This window comes from Tachypleus tridentatus, chromosome 13, assembly GCF_004210375.1.
Source record: "Tachypleus tridentatus isolate NWPU-2018 chromosome 13, ASM421037v1, whole genome shotgun sequence".
NCBI lineage: Eukaryota > Metazoa > Arthropoda > Merostomata > Xiphosura > Limulidae > Tachypleus > Tachypleus tridentatus.
Genome location: NC_134837.1, coordinates 224,012,932 through 224,030,752, shown reverse-complemented (window position 1 = coordinate 224,030,752; position 17,821 = coordinate 224,012,932). Strand labels below are relative to the sequence as shown.

The window sequence follows — 17,821 nt, the reverse complement described above, 5'->3', positions numbered from 1 at the left end:
TAAATTTTATTTTTTGTTTTTAATTCTTCGTTTTGTTTTCTTTGTTTGAACTTCGCACAAAGCTACACAAGGGTTATCCGCGCTAGCCGTCCCTAAATTTGCAGTGTAAGACTAGAGGGAAGGCAGCTAGTCATCATCACCCACCGCCAACTCTAGGGCTACTCTTTTATCAGCGAATAGTGGGATTGACCGTTACATTATAACGCCCCTACAGCTGAAAGGGGTAGCATGTCTGGTGCGACGGGGATTCGAACCTATGACCCTCGGATTACGAGTCGAACGCAGGATTATGTGTTCGATGATTATATTGATGTTCACATGTGTTACTATTATTGCTTTGTATTATAGTTTTGCTCTTAGTAGTGTAATCTGTATGTTTCCGGGTATAAAGACGCCCTTCGGCTGTTCTTGTAGCTGGGTATCAACCGTTTGGGGGCAGCGCCTTGAATTAAGTCATCTTTCTGATTAATCGTTTAAATGCAATTATCTGTAGTTTGCAGCGTGTGATTTCCGCTGTAATTAGGGATGCCATGTAAGAACCTGGTATTGTAGTTATGATTTTAGAGGGTTTCGGATTATTACTTTGAGTGTTATTTATGTTGTTACTTTCTGTTATTTTTGGTTTATTTGTCTTATTACGCTGTTTTTCTTTTGGACTGTTAAAAATCCTTCACTATCTTGTATAATATCCAATGTAGTGTTATTACTTACCCTTAGCATTACTTTGATAAAATATAGATTTTATTAAGTTTTCTTTAAATCATATTTGCCGTCCTTTTTTTTCCTCTGATATATGCTTCTAATAAACAACTTGCTGATGTTTTTATACATTCTTTCCTCACGTTGCAGCTAAGCATTACGAAAATTTCCAAACAGATTACAATTATGTTATACCAAAACTCTCACGAACAAGCTTTACAAATACGTCTTAATTAAAATATTAAAAGGACACTCTCGTTATTAAAATATGAAAGGCTACTCTACAGCAATAAGTATTTCTTTTTTTTTGTGTGTGTAATTTTATTGTACGTTTGTAACCAGTGTTAATCCCTTCTTAACATTTATAATGTTACAACACTTAAATAAAAAAGATATGTCAGCATTTTCTTTTTTGCTCTTTAGTTTATCTTCAGTTATTATTTTGTAAACTGGCTTTATCTTGTTTTCCTATTTGGTTTTAGATTTAGCTTATGTGGTTTTCGGAAGCTAAATGTGCAGTGAAATTACCCTTATGTGTAACTGTTGTGGTGTCACTCCCTTAGTCTTAGAATATGATTTTAGAAAGTTACGAATTTGTAAATTAACTGGTAAATATGTTCTCTTAAATTTTAACTTTGTAGGACTGGGCCTAGAAAGATCTTGCAATAAAAAGGAAGATAGTGTGACAATCTGAATGATCTTTTGACCAGTAGTGAATATCTTTTTTTTTTTCTTTTTGTATATATTCAGATCATTGTTTAATTTTTGTTCAGGTACATTACGTTTTGTTAGAAATTTCTAGTCCACAGGATATGTGAAGGTTAGTAAACTTGAACTCATTCTCTAACTTGGAAAAAGGGTATATTATTCTGTAATGCTTATACTTACTTTACCATGTTTATGCCATACAGTATTCTTCCCTGAAGTGAAGCATTACTCATTCCAAGAGGTGGTTTATACTTGCACAGATAACATGAGTTGCAAATTTCTCTCCTTTTTAATGTTTAATAGAAATGATGCTCAATGAATGTTAGTAAAGGAATTGTGTAATACCACACTAGTACTGTAGTGGGATTTAAGAGTATGGTATTATTTTGATTTATCTCTGTCTGTATCTGACAGATAATTTACTTATTTTACAAATGTTGCATTTATAATGCCATCAGTCTGGAGAAATTTCACCTGAATCAGGTGAAATAGGTGGACAGTACTTGTGCATTTTATAGAAGTGCACAATGAATTGCTGGTAATAATACAGAAATACTTCTAAGGGTAGGAAAAAATTGTTACTGTTGGCTGTTGTAATGTTAGAAGTAAAACAGATTGTTAGAGCACTAATCAGAAGGGAAGATTTTCATATAATGGGAATAAGTGAAACCTGCTTAAAAGTAGGCAGTTTTGATGATAATAATGTTTTTGAAATAGAGAAATATAGGTTAATTAATAGGAGACAAAAATACAAAATTCTATAACCTAAGTACTTCCAAGTTTGTGCCCGAAGAAGAAAAGTTCACCTTTCAAGAGCACTTGTGTTATAGAGAATTGTATTTTTTGTGTTAAATATAATTTATTGAGCCTTCATCATTCCTAACATAATGAATGGTTACTTAATACAGATAGGACACTGAAGTCATAGGGAAGGGATGCTATATATGTGAAATGTGTTGCATCCTTTAAAAGCTGAAGGTATTAAAGATTAATAACAAAGGCTTTAAGTGGAACTCGTATATAATTATATAACATTGAAGAATAAAGCTATGAACTTCTAAAAATTTGAGGTTGGGTGCCTAACCTAGATCTGTGCCTACTTACAGAAAATTAAAGAATATAGTTATACAATATAAATTAGAAACTTGAAACAATGTAAAAAACAGTCATTTTCATTTTATCTAATAGTTAAATTGTACAAGAGTATATGGTGGGTGATGCTGGCAAGCTGCTTTCCTACTAGTCAGCAGTTCAAAATTAGTGGTAGTGGCAGGTAGCCTTAGCAATAGTAGCTTTGTCATAAGAAAAACAGGGCAAGCAAGTTAAGTGGCAATGGGAATAAAACCCAAAATCCTCAGATTATGAGGTACTTCTCTCCTTCTGAATTACCAGGTAATGCTGGTTCACAACTAAACAAACTTTGATGTAAAAAAAACAAATTTATGGTGCACAAAATCTAATTTGATATTCCCAATGGGCAGAGAACAGATATCCAGTTATGTATCTCTGCACTTAACAACAAGCATTATGGAAGTGCTTTGATTACTTGAATAGTTGGAATAGTTGAAAATATTAATAAGCAAAAACTTTACTTTTGATTATTTTTTTATAACACTTAGTTTTAAAACAACTAATTAAGGTTAGTTGATTTTAATGTGATTTTGGTTGATTATATATTTAAAAATATATAACCAGACCTTCTTCAGGTTGAACCTGACAATGACTGAAGAAGGTCAAAATGTTGTTTGCTCCTCTATTAATACCTTCTCTACCCATACCAGCCATTTTTAAATATATAATTATTTTTATAAGTGGTTTTCTCATCATCACGGATTATTTTAATTGATTGATTGCTGGAATAATTGAAAATAGTAATAATCAAAAATTTCTATTCTTTGAATATATTTATGAATTTAACTGATGTAATTTTTATTAACACATTAGTGGCTTAGCAATTTTCCTATGTTGGTTTGAATATCCAAACATTTTTCTTTCTTACCATTTGGCATCTCAGACAATAATATCTATGTTTATTAGGAGAAGAAATCTTTCTTTAATTTTCTTAGGCATTTCTCCAGTCTTTGTTTTTCTCATCTTTTTTCCATTACCTTTAAATGCCTAACATAACATTGGAAGAATAATTCCTTCAGAAGTAATTATAACACTTGTTGCTTAAACACATTAGCTCCCAAGCCTATTTTGCCAATACTTTCTCGGGTCTCCTTAGCTAGTTTACAATAACTTTTTAGGAAGAGTGTATATGTAGCTGTTGTGTTCCAGCCAATAAGTGGCCTTTTAAAAATATAATAGAGCACAACTTACCAGTGGGTTGTGTGGGATTTATTGCAAGATTATCATAAAACACTGGTGTATTTTGTGGGAGCCAACTTGTTAAACCATGTTACCTTCTACTCTGTAGGATAACTATAGAGAAGTATCTTGTGATTGTGGTTTTAAAATAACTTGATTCTATATAACATCTATTTGGGTGTCATACAAACATTGTTATTTCTAAATTTCACATTATGGTGATGTTCTAAAAATAAGATTATCTGGAATAACTTAACATTATAGAAATTGTGAAATTATTGTATAATGTGTAACAAATGTTTGTAAATCTCAGCCCTTTATATAACCATGCTGTCTTATCAAAAAGTGTATACGTTGTAATTGTTTAGTAACCTCACACAGCCGGATTGGTCCAGTCATACTCCAAGGAAAATATTAAAACACATAGAAATTTTTTAAGAGTTGAATAGAGCAAATGTGCATGATTTTAGTAGTGTGGTAAATCTAGAATTGCTGTAAAATTGGATGATATAACCACAGATTAGAGAGTTAAGAAAAAAAAAGCATCAGGTATGAATAAAATCTATACAAAAATGTTAATGGCAGGAGGAAAAATTATGAAATATTTGAAAATGTTTTGTAATAGCATGGCTCAAAGAAAAATCTGTAAAGAACTGGAGAAATATAGTATTATTATTTCCTTCCCAAGGAAAGGTGATTTGAGCCAGTGTTCAAACTGGACAGGCATTTGCCTACTTTAATGCCTTGTAAAGTGATATTAAGAATTCTGCTGAGCTAGATGAAAGAAGCTGTAGATATGAAGCTGAGACCAAACAAGCATGATTGTTATGAACAGAATTTTATATTACAACATATAATTGAGAAATTTCTTATATGACAATAATTTAGTAATTTAATTATGAATTAACTGTAGAAAGGCTTTTGAGATTGTTCATTGGAAATCAGAGGAGCACTGCCAGGAGTGTAGTTATGGTATATATAAAAGCATAGTAAATGTAAGCATTTATACATTTGTATAAGCATAAGCTTATACAAAGGCAGTTACAAATGAGTGGAATAGGGGAGTGATTTAATTATCACACGTTAGGCAGTGCAACATTTTATCACTGTTGTTGTTTACCATTACAATTGACTTGGAGGTGAAGGACCTCATGATTGGAAACACTTAGTCGACCAATGACAGAAGTAAAATGGACAAATGATAACTACTTACATGAGTTGAAGTTTGTAGGTGATATTACTGTAGTGGATTCATCCTTAATAGGCATATCAGAAAAAAATGGCAAACATAGAAACAGTGAATATTAATGTAGAGAAAACAACAGTTATGAAAGCTGCAATATGTTTGGATGAAACAAGAATTTTGGAAGGTGAATCATTTGAACAGATTTAGGAGTTATGTTAAAGATGTTGCATCAGTTGATGGCAAATGCAACGGCAATTATAATGGAAATAAATAAAATTTTGCATTGGGAAGCCTTAATATTTGGAGAATTAAGATATTCAATTTCAGAACTAAAGTGAGGTTGGATCAAACTGTTGTATTATCTGTAATGCTAAGCAGATGTAAAACTTTGGCATTAGATGTGATAAATTCAAGAAAGCTATAAGCGGTCTACCATGATGGTTAACCCTTTCACAATTGGTTAGAGTTCAAAGGCCAAGTCATCATGTTTGTTGACTTACATTCAAAATTTTATTGAAATACTACTTTATGTAATTATGTCAATAAGTCTGGAATCAAAATGTAGATTATAATTCAAAATTTAATACTGTATATGAATTAATTTCTTAAAAGTAAATATGAAAAGAACACATTTAAATATAGATTTTAGTGAGCCTTGTGGTATGTTGAATGCAGAGCTGTTTAAAATTAAATGTTTGTCGAAATACTAAGTCTATACTTTTGTACAAATTAGGAACTAAAATTACTAATATCATGAAGGTGGAATATAAAATGAGAACCTTGTATCTTTTTATTTTGCTGAGATATAGCTTGTATATTATATCAAACACAGTGGCCCTGTTCACCTCTTTCAATTTTTGGAAATGGTCCCTTATATACACTTACTTTAATATGTGACATGAATAACCTATCAACAGCTTAGAATGTCCCCAGAGTAGTCTTCCTCACCAATTTAATCTTTGAAAATGCTATAGTGTTTTTTCAGTCCAAGATTTCAGTGAGGTAAGTGTTGTCTGCTTGAAGTTTCATATTTTTTAAAATATAAATAAATCTTAGTTACTGAGCTTAAGAAATTATAGTGGAATTTTACAGTATATGTACTTATGATTTTTTTGGTTATTCACCTGTGTATCTATCTATATATCTATATATATATATATATACATAAAACTCCTTCTCCCCAAAAAATGTTTTTTAATCTTCCACTAGCAAAATTTTAAAAGGCTTAGCAACCTGTGTCCAGTAGCAACTAAGTTTGAAGGTTCTAGCTTGAAGAGATGATTGTTTCTTTTCTTCTTGATTTATAGTTCAGTATTCTAAGAAAAATAAGTTTAATAATTTATTTCTAAATAGTAATAATCAAAATACACACATATAATGTATAATAATTGAAATGACTGTATATTACAAAATACCAGTCCAATAAAACACATAAGATAGGAAAGGCTTAAGATCAGTTTTATGCTACTGGATACATAACATGAGTGCACATAGACTGCATCAATGCAAGTTATGTAATGTTAGCTAGGCATGAATGGAAGATCAGTACATGATAAATAATATATATATATAAAGTTATCAGACTTAAGCTATTTAGACTAAACATTTGTATTTTCATATTATACTTTGTAGCATGAAAAAAATCATTTTCATTTATTTCTTAATTCTTTTATGATGGTTATGAGGTATATCAAATTAACAGATCCTACATAGGTAAGAGAAAATGACAGACAAAATATAACGTCTTTCTGAAAACAAACATTTCCAATGTATTTAGGAAGCTTTAGAGATTATATGAATAAAACAAGATTTTTTTAGACAAAGAATAGTTTATAATCCTAACAAAAATCACACTTGGAGACTTAACTAAACAGACTAGGTATTTTTATAAATCTTTAGTAAATATACTTCACTTAAAAAGATAAATTTTTTTATACAAAAAACTTGTAATCCTTAGTAAAAGTCTACCAAATTTTGTGCATGTATACATAATACATCAAAAGTTATAGTATAAATACTTGACATGTGCAAATTATACTAAGCCTGTTGTGAAAGGGATAAATGAAAGTGTGGACCAAAGCTACATTATGCAGCAAAAATATCCTGTTTACCAAACTAAATAAAATATACTTCCAGTTAAGGCTATTAAGAAATCAGAAGGAAATGTAATAACTTGTGTTGGAAATAACAAGATAAGATATAGTTGTTTCTCAAGAAAAGTTTGATAACTATCTGGATATTATAAATAATGTGCCTGTGAGATATGAACTTTTCCTGATGCATGAAAGTATTTTTAATCTTAAAATGAAAATTACTTTGCATGTTGGATTGGCAATGTTAAAAGAAAACTACATGAAAAAAATTGCTTAACAAGCTTTAAGACTTAATGAAAAAAAAAAAGAAAAAGATAGTTTTCTTATGAAAGCATTGTAATGTTTACTGATAATCTGCCAGTTGTTGTGAGCATATGCTTACTAATATAAAAGTTATAGCATGAAAACTATAACAAGCATGGAATGGTCATGTGATGGGTTCCAGGGACCAAGCCCATGTTGAGAGAGTTGAGCTGGTGATTAAAAACTGTTTTAAAATTTATAATAAGATGTGTGTGTACATGTAGAAGATAGTAACCAGTAAGAAAAATTGAAATTGTTAAAGTATTATAAATTTATTGCAATAATTATGCTTATTGATTAACAAAAATATCAAACAATTTTCAGTTGAAAGAGATCGTGACAATGTTTTAGCTTAACAAAATCATGCTTAACTTAACAGTTAGCACCATTATTTTAAACAAGCATATCTAGTTTTCTATGCAAATCTACTGAGGTATGAGAAACAGCCCAAAAAGTTTACATTGAGCTTATAAATATGTTTAGTGATTGTTCTGGTAGTACTAAATATACAAACAGTTTTATTTTCAACATGAAAGGAATTAACAATTGATTTAATTTCAAAATAGCCTATAGACAGTGATAAATGTAAAATACTCCACTGTTTTGTTTATACCATTGTGATCTAGAAGTATATCCATGGCTGACTAATGAGTTTCAACACAAGGAATACTACAAAATTAGAAATTAGAACACTGATTATTTAAAAATTGACAGCCTTTTAAGTTTTTGTTCCTTATATTATTTGTATATATTCACCTGAAGAAGGATGTTTATGTTAGGAACGTTGTTTGATTAATAATAATGATGCAGTTTTTTATTATAAATATATTATTGCATTAGTTTTACCTTTGTTCAAATGCCATAATGTTGACATGAAATAGGTGATTTACATTTACAATAAAATTATGACAAAGTAGCAGTTAAAAAGTGTGATTGAAATTGAAGTTATAATAAGTAAGATATTTTTTAATTAAAATAAGCATTTAAATAAAATTACATTTATTTAAAAAGAGGATTATATGGATGTTAAAAACACATGGTAAATATTGGAAAACTGCTTTAACAAGATCCCGTCCTTAAATACCCTGCAATTTTTTTTCATTAGATACTTGTTTTTACTTCTTGCAGTTCCCCACAAATATATAAGCTATGGCTTGGTTTTACACAGTGCTTATACTTTTAGAATCACTCACTGCATGAAAATGTAACCGATAAGTCATTTTATCATTTGCAGTTGTAGTTGCTGCTTAATAAGAGACTAGTTAGCTTTATATTTAATTCCTGATGTTGTCATCAAAATGTTTAATCTCACTCCAAGATATTATGCAAGTGCCATTTTTATGATAAAATACAAGATGTTTCATTAATCCAGGTGTCACAAGAACCTACATTTTAAGTTACAATTGTTTTTTTTACTTAATGCAATGAGAAAATTGTTGTAAGCATGCTCTTTAGTTAAAGCTTTGGATGTATATATCAAAAAGCAATCAGGCCAAATTTTGCTTGTTTTTTCAGTTGTCAAAGTATTATAATATGATGGCCAGTTCCATTATTAGATGGTTGGGAGTTCAAAATAAGAGACTGTGGCATATAGCCCTAATAGCTGTGCAAAAAAAAGTCAAATTCTTTTCTTATTCTTTAAAAGTTTTCAATCTTTGTAATATAAAATTATAACTATTAGAATTTGGTGCTGATATGGTGTAGCAGTTTTGGAAAAAAACTGGCCACAAACTGCCAGCAATATGAAGAGAAATTTAAAAACTTGCAAATCTCTTATCACAGGTTGAAGGCAATCTTTTAGGAAGTACTATGTGACCAAGAAATTCCATTTTCTGGGTATTATTTTCAAGCTTACTTTTTATTTATTTATTGGAATACCATTTTCAAGTTCTCAACCACAAATACCAATATGTTGGTAATAGATTAAATACTTCTCTCTCTTGATCTGTTGAAACCTTTGCAGGGTAAACTTTACCATACAATTGGCACAGGTCAACCATATAAATGGTTAAACTTTCTATGGTAACCTTCTTCTAACCCTTGAATATGATTCCTTAGATTGCTATTTTCCACCACATTGGCTCACTGGCAGAGTTTAGTAGTGACTGTCTCACTGTTACAAATTGTATTTTGCCATGCCATTAAATTTAAATGGAATGGTCTGTTTTGTATTACTTTTGGGGAACTTTTATTTTCAGCAACACTTTCCTTTTCAATCATCATCTGACCATAATTAATGCCTTTGAGATTGATGAGCATTGGGTCAGTTATTCAGGATGAGCTAAACCTCTGTATGTCAGTTTGCTTGACCCAAAGCTTCTCCTTGGGCTATGTTCACATCTGAAGTATATCTCTTAGCTTGAGAAGGATTACCATTGTCACAAACATAAAACCTGTTCACTTCATCTTTTGAAATTTGCCATCTCATCAGCTAACAGGTTAGTTTTGGTTAGCTTTTATTGGGGTTTTCTGCAGTGTTCTTAAGTGCTTTGATGAGAGATAAGATTGAATTGCTCTGGCTTGTATTAAGTGTAAGAGTTCTGTACAGACTACCCTATCTGGTTTCAGGCTCATCAGATGGTAAACTGCTTTGAAGATACTTAGTCTGTGTTCCCATGCAAGAGGTCAATCTGTTTGCATCAGATTCTGTTGGTTCTCTTTTTAGTTCTGTTTTAGCAATAAAAAATAATTAATGGAATTTTGCAACTTTAGTGAATTATTCTACTGCTTGTTTGTATGCTCTTCTTGTTCTCAAAAATACCCTTCTAACTGAGAAAGTGTTTACATTTACTGAACAAGAGTTCAAGTAAAAGGGAAGCACTTACTTTAACAAATATATCAAACTCTCCAATAAAATCTTGTGATCATGACACCTATCTGCTCTTTAGTATATACAGAGGAAACTAAATTAACTGGGGAGTTGTGTGAGATAGATCTGCTAGATAACAGGAGCTTTGCTAAAGGTATTAATTATGGTTATCTTATAATGAAGCTTACATGTCCAAAACTTGGATCTCCGAAACTACTGCACTGATCATCACCAATCACAACTGGGTAATATTTTTATAAGCAGTCAGTATGTTTGCAGCTGAGCAATGAATAAAACAATTGAATTTCTACAAAAATGATATGTTTCAGGTTTAATTGCTAAAAAATTCAAAACAGGAGTAAGTTTTAAATAGAAAACAATCAAAAAACAAACTTGAAAAAAAATTTTTAATGAAAATTTTCATGAGTGTCATAACAGAAAAGTAAGGTACTTTCATTGATAATTGCATCTAGAAAGAAATTCTTCAATGAAATCTACTCTGTGATGTAATGCTATGATGATGGCTTATTTTTAAACTAAAATTTCAAGTCTTTTTTTTTCCCATGGATGATGAGCATTATTGAATGTAAAGTATGAGTACATTGTTGTAGAAGGCTGTAGGCCCATTAGTTTTCTACAGAACCAGCAGTTATACTTGCCCAGAAATGAGTATTTCTGTAAAATATTACTAAATCTCTTACCTGCTAGGTTGATGTAAAATGAAGTAACAAAATTGGGCATGAAATGTGTAAAATGAAATGCACAGTATTAATTAGATAAATGCAACGTGTGTATCTGATGTAGTATGAAACATGTTGGACTGTCACTCTTCCTAGTTACTCTCTGATGTTCTAAACTGTGTTTTCTGCAGGTATAACATTTCTTGCTACTCATAAAACTTCTTAATTGTTTTGTCTCTCATGTTTTATGTGAAACTTGCACATATACAGAAAAAGAATAATTCAGAGTAAATATTAGTGTGAAAAAAAAGATACAAATGCATGGTATTTTCAAGTACCACATAGGTTAAGAGGAAGGATACAAGTCTGATAATTTGCAGAATGAAAGGGTTGTCTTATGGGGAAAAAGAGGTTAAAGATGCAGCTATAAACTTGTACTATTCCTTTAGAGGACAGATTGTATATTGTGTATGATATTCTTCTTTCTGCCATGCGACAAACTGTTAGCCATTGTACCCTGTCTGTTTAAATTTGGATTCATTTGTTTAAAGCACAGATCTCCACTTTTTTTGGTGCATTCCCCTTTTCAACCTACTTGTTTATCTCTTGTCATCAGTTTTAGGTTTTTTTTGTTGTTGTTAGCAGCTACACATTCGTTGAGATCACCTTGTTGTAAGGTATAATAAAATATCTTATTGTTATCAAAGTAAAATTCACACCTGAACTAAAAATAACATATATTTGACCAATTTTTACTTTATAAAGTGTGGTTTTGTTATTGTTTACTGTAGACCATTGAATTATTAACAGTGCCAGTATCATATATCCCCCATTAGTCTTTTATATAGTTCCTACAGAAACATGTTCTTGTTGCAGTTCTTTGCATGGAGTATTCTTGAACCAGCCATATCTTTGATTTATAGATGATTTTTATGTAGTATTTCAGTTCTGAGAGCAGTAACTGGATTCACATAAAATACTACTGCTGAGCTTAGTTTGACTGCTTGTACTTTATAATAAACTTCATAATTGTGTAGTGTTAACCTATTATTAGCTGCTGAAGAGCATACAAAATGAGCAATTTAACTTAAGCAGTGTTAATGATTAGAAAGTGAATACGTTTCATTATTACAACAATATATGTAATTTCAAAAATTAAATTAATTAATGTTATATTTTAATACATCATACATAAATATGTGAAGGGAAATTATTCAACATAGTAAACTGAAGTTGTGCATATTTTCAAAAAACAAAACTCAAGTTCAGCAACTGACTATTTATTCATTTTCATTTACATATTTTACCAAACTCCTCTTTGAAATGTAGAAATAAAATTCTAAATTTTGTAATTATCTTGAATTTTTCCATTTTCAAAATTAAACTTGTTTAAATAACTCTTTGTATGAGCATCATATCCAATATAAATTTTGAAATAAATTGAATGTCATACTTGTTCTAGAATTTGATTGGTACTGTGTGTCTTTTGAAAGGTAGATAAATTTCCCATTATAGTTTACTGTATTCAAGGTTTTAAGGTAATAAGCTTCCTATAAACTTTTCCAAAACATTTTCTTGATTAAAATGTAAGAAAATCTTATTTAAGAAATTGAGTAGCCTTTCTTAAGTATTTATTTTTCTCCAATATTGGTATTGGAAAAAAAAAAAAATACAAAACTGTTTTCTCAATCATAAGATTCTCATTGGAAGTTACTTCAAAAGTTATTTTTGTTTCAACCTTCACATTGCAGACAATTTAAGTATATACAAACCTTTGGTTTTTAATTTGAAGTTTAATAAATTTTGATAGTTTTACCCATCTTAAGAAAAGTTTTGTTTTTGTTTAATTTTATAAATTCCAACATCCTCATCCTTTCAGGATCACCACCCTTTGATTTGCCAGCTTTCATTATATAAAAAAAGAAGTTTAATTTTTGATTGATGAAATATTGAAGTTTCCATTAGGTTGAGATATCTTATTTTTAAACAGAATATAATTATATCTTCATAAGGCTGGTGACATAAACATTCTTCGTATGGCATCATTTTTACCAGAAACTGATAGCGAAGATGAACTTCCACCTGGCTGGGAAGAACGAGTCACGTTGGATGGGAAAGTGTTTTATGTCAAGTAAGAGATGCCTATATATTTTGGTTTAAGACAGTGTAAAGTAGTTAGAATAGGAACTGTTTGTACAACTAGGAGTGCTTGCTGGGAATTAGAATGTTGAAGGTTTTAAAATTTGTAAGTATATTGGGCATGTAAATCTAAAATATTTATTATAGCTAAGTAGGACAAATTTTGAATTGTAGGTGCTGAGTTGTAGTTGTTTTGATAATAAAAATACTGTTTCCTAAAAATCTATTTCTAAAATGATAGTATATCTTTTTGTTTTGTAGTCATGAAACAAAAAGCACACAGTGGATGCATCCTTCTTCTGGAAAAAAGAAAAAAGTTTCTGGAGGTAATGTTAAGAGTTTTTGGAATAATACAGTATCATGACTATAAATAAAACTTGTAACCAGTATAAAATCCTAAAGTATATTAAACTGTTCTCGGAGTTTCATTTAGTGTGATTTACATAACTTTTATTTCAGTCATTTTAACCTTCTTACTATGGACAAGTCAAAGAGAAGTCACAATGTGTTACTTATGTTCAATAGTTAATTAAACAACTTTATTAATAAAGTATGTAAATAAAGTTGGCATCAAAACATTGCTTATAATTACATATTTCGTATGTTCTAATTTCTTAATTAAAATCAAAATTCTAAATATTGTTCATTTGTGTGTCATATGGCATGCCCTCTTATCTAATTATCAGAGTAACCATTCCAGGTAAATTATTTTGGAAGCTCATGGTCATTCCTGAAAAGAATAAAAGAGTACTACTCACATTATTTCACATTGATTTAGAGTTTATTCATTGATAAAATTCATGTAGGAAAAAGTTAGAGAAAATAACATATGAAATATAAAATCGTAGTAAAAATGAATGTGGTATTTATTGAAGAGGTTCTAGAAATTATGCAAATAAAGTATAACTTTTAAATGAAGAAAAGTATTTTTTAATCTTAAATTGTAAGTCAACACTGATTTTATATATTCATGGGCAACCTTTTACAAAAAATACTAAATTAAAAATTCTTATTTTTTTGTCTACGAAAGAATGCTTGGTAAAAGCTTGAAAAATTGCCTTAAGAGACACAAAAGAAGTTGAAAGTTGTACTGTGAAAACTAATGGTTACTTTGTGGTTACAAAATAAGTTACATTGCCTGACCCCTTATGAAAATAGTTAAACAGAAAGAAATAATCTCATTCATTTTGTTAAAGTAATTGTATGAAATGAGTTATGAATACTTTCAAATGAAAAGCAGCTGTTCAGAGCAATTGGAACATTTGCAAAAGTTTGTGAAACTTGTTTAAAATCATTAATGTAAGATTAACCTGATATGCAAAGGAAGCTGTTTCTTGTGGGAAGTGACATCATATACCATAATACAGTGGTTCCCAAACTTTTTCACTGATGACACCTTGGCACACGTTGATTTATGTGACACCCCTGCTGTCATATAATAATTTTTGTGGAGGTTTATTTTTATGTTCTTAATTATTCTTTGGTGAAATTCTCACAACACCTCTAACAACTTGCTGTGACATTCTAGTGTGTTGTGACACATAGTTTGGTAACCAGTTAGGCTGACTGAAAAATATACAACAACCAAAATGCAAAAAATTTACCATGGCAATATTTAACTGATGCTCACATTTTTGTATTCTTTAGAAATAATTAGGCCATAATCACATTGTTGTGGATTCTGGCTGTGTTAACTTCAGAAAAACTGAAAAAAAAACAGACAAAATAAAGATGATAATTAACAGACCATTAAAATAAAAACATTGACACTTAATGTTTCTTTTGGATACTATTGATATTTTTAAAATTAATTTCTGAAAACAGTAGAGGTGGTTTAGACTCCATAGATCTGTGCTTGCTTATACAACATGACATCATACAGTTATGAATTTAAGAAGAAAAAATAGATGGGATGGGGGTTTCCATTTCTTTGTACCCTTCCATAAATCTGTACTTGCTTGTACAATATTAAATAATATAGTTATTAATATCAGTTTTTACCTCTTGGACTTCTGTGATTGCTTTTACAACATTAAAGGATACAGTTCATGATGACTAGAAACCCACTTGAAATGAATTTATATTGTGAACCATGAATCATGAAGCTAGTAATAGATGAACATAGATGACTGGAACATGTATGTACTCAGTGCTGTGTACAATGTACAATTGATGTCTATGTGGAGCCAATCTCCACATTATGTATTTAGTGAAGGTATAAAAATTTCAGTACACATGATATTAAACTTTATTGCTTTATTACCTTAAATGACACAAGCTTATTCAAAGGCTGCTTTTTTACAAGTAAAATTTTATGCATACTGAGGGAGGGTTGTGTCCTAGTCTGGACATATATTTACCCATTACTATGCATTATGTATAGAGAATTTAGTTACATACAAACTATAAATGCTCACAATATTTTCAAACAATTCTCCGTGACAGCCTCTAGCAACAGCTTAACAATGTGATCAGGGGTGAATTCCTACCTTAAGTTTACATTTTTTGTACATTTGAAAGTTGCTTTACAATTATTGAATATAGCCCCTCAGTGTGGAATCCTGTACGTGGTGAGGCGACCTCCCAGGGAAGGTTCTGTTCTTTCAGTTTACCCCTTCTGGGATCTAAACATCCCATGTGTTTTCTGTGCATGGTGACCCATGGAGGGGAGGAGAAGATCCTAGTGGTTGAGGGGTCGAACCATAACATGCCACTTTGGCCTTGAATTCCTGTAGACGAAATGGTCTACTTGGCTAGCATCAACCAAGTACCAGTGTTGGATGTTCTCAACAGGTGTTGTAGACATTGTATCTGATGCTGGTGTTTGGATATAGTGCTCAGGAAATTGTGGCATTGCTGCAGTGTCCTTGTTTGGCATTGTAGTGCATCCCCTTCTAGAGCTCCATGGTGGGTGGGGTCAGGGGGCACCAAAATATTCCTTTTTTATTATAGACTCTACAAATAAAAACTTAAATAAAATAGTAAAAAAACAGTACATAGGTAAACAACCATGTCCTGAAGATTCTAAGCAGCAATCTTCAACACCTGTAACACCTGTTGTACCTCAATTTTTATACTACATTCTCTTTCAGACAAATCTCTAGGGCAATTGTCTCCCATTTTCATTCAGAAGTGACTAGAGGGACTTGCTGACTCTCCAAAGTCAGTAAAGAATCTTCAATCTGGTGATATATTGGTGGAAACATCCACATCTCAACATAGTGAACTCCTCTTACATTCAAAGGTGATTGGGGATATACCTATTGAGGTTACACCTCATGCTACTTTGAATTCGTCACAAGGAGTTATTGTTGAGAGGGATTTGAAGAACATCCCCAAGTCAGAGATTCTTGTTGGTTTCTGCAGTGAGGCATATCTCCACTCTTAAAGATGGAATTATGATGCCTACCAATGTCCTCATTTTGACATTTACATCACCACGTCCACCTGTCACCACCAAGGCAGGGTATCTTAATTGCAAGGTTTGGCCATACGTTACAGATCCTCTCAGATGTTTCCATTTTCAGTAGTTCAGTCACTTAAAGACATCATGTCGTGGTTTCTTGACATGCTTGTTGCGGTGGCAAGGACCACAATGCTTATGAGTGTGAAATGGACCCTCATTGTGTCAAGTGCAATGGCTTTCACCCATCCTACTTTCGTTCTTGCCCTAAATGGTTAGAAGAAAAGAAGTGCAGCATTTGAAAACGATTCACAACATTACTTTCCCTGAGGATCGAAAGTTGCTGTCCACCATTTCATCTTGGACTTATGCAACTGCACTTCATTCCACTACTGCAGTGGGAGTGCAGATGGATCTCTTTGTGCCTCCTTAATAATCGTTTCCAAACCAAATGAAAAGTCTTTTGACCTCCATGGTTAAAAAAGTTGATGAATCAACTTCAACACTTATCTCTTTTCCTAACATACATTCCAGCAAATGCTCGGTGGGTAAGACATCAAATCCAGAAGGAATCTTGGATTAAGTTCACAACCAGCATATCTTCTACGACCAGTTCCATAGTCATATGGGACAAGATTCAAAAGGTCAGGGGGCAATATAATTCTGTCTCCCTCTCAATCTTGCTCTCTGATGACCAAGAAGTAGCTGATATCTGGAGCATTGCCAATACTCTAGGTGAAAACTTTTGCCAAGGTATCCAGCACTTCTGCTTCTTCCTCCACCTTCTTAGCCACCAAGACTTGGGCAGAATGATCACCTCTTTCCTTTCGAGCTGATTGTCTCTAAAGCTGTAATTGTACCTTTATACTGGTAGAACTCAAACTGGCTCTTTATCAGTCTGGCAGTACATTGGTCAGACCTGATGATGTACACTATAAAATGGTGCATCTTTTATCTCCTGCTTCTCTTGCTATTCGTCTGATTGATTTTAAGTAGATTTGGCAGGATAATATTTTTCTGATGGCTGGTGCCGGGCTATTGTCCTACCCTTATCTACATCATGGAAGTATGGCATTTTGCGAGACCTTCATATGTATATATGGGTTAAGTGGCCATTTGCCCATTTTTATTAGAAACTTTTTAATGGACAGGCAATTCCAACTTTATGTGGGTTTGACACTTTTCTGTTCTTTTCTACAGGAACTTGGAGTCCCTTAGAACTGTGTCTTGACTGTCACACTTTTCAGTATAAAGATTAGTGCCATCACTGAACAACTCCTTCTTACTGTTGCAAATGGGCTCTGTGTCGACAACTTTCACATCTCATGTCAGTCGTTGAACATGAGGTATATTGAGTGGCAGCTACGGACTGCCCTGAATCGTTTACTGAAGTGGACCACAGCAAACAGCTTTCATTTCTCTCTCTAAAACCGTTTGCATGCACTTTTGTTGCCAGTAGGGTATTCACCCTGATCCTGAACTCCGTATCGG

The 17,821-nt window shown here is 31.7% G+C and overlaps 1 protein-coding gene across 7 annotated transcripts in view; it reads left to right on the top strand.

Moving 5' to 3' along the window:
• Window positions 1–296: 296 nt before the first annotated feature.
• Window positions 297–17,821, top strand: part of Wwox (WW domain-containing oxidoreductase) — a 39,745-nt gene continuing 22,220 nt past the window's right edge. The window contains exons 1-3 of one of the 7 annotated variants that reach the window (XM_076483559.1): window positions 297–532; window positions 12,779–12,919; window positions 13,189–13,253. In XM_076483559.1, coding sequence (XP_076339674.1) covers window positions 12,825–12,919; window positions 13,189–13,253 — 160 coding nt within the window. In that variant the 5' untranslated portion in view covers window positions 297–532; window positions 12,779–12,824. Of the gene's footprint in view, window positions 533–840; window positions 993–1,176; window positions 1,520–5,809; window positions 5,906–12,778; window positions 12,920–13,188; window positions 13,254–17,821 lie in introns of those variants that run through there. The other 6 variants (XM_076483557.1, XM_076483558.1, XM_076483562.1 and 3 more) reach the window with 6 other exon arrangements.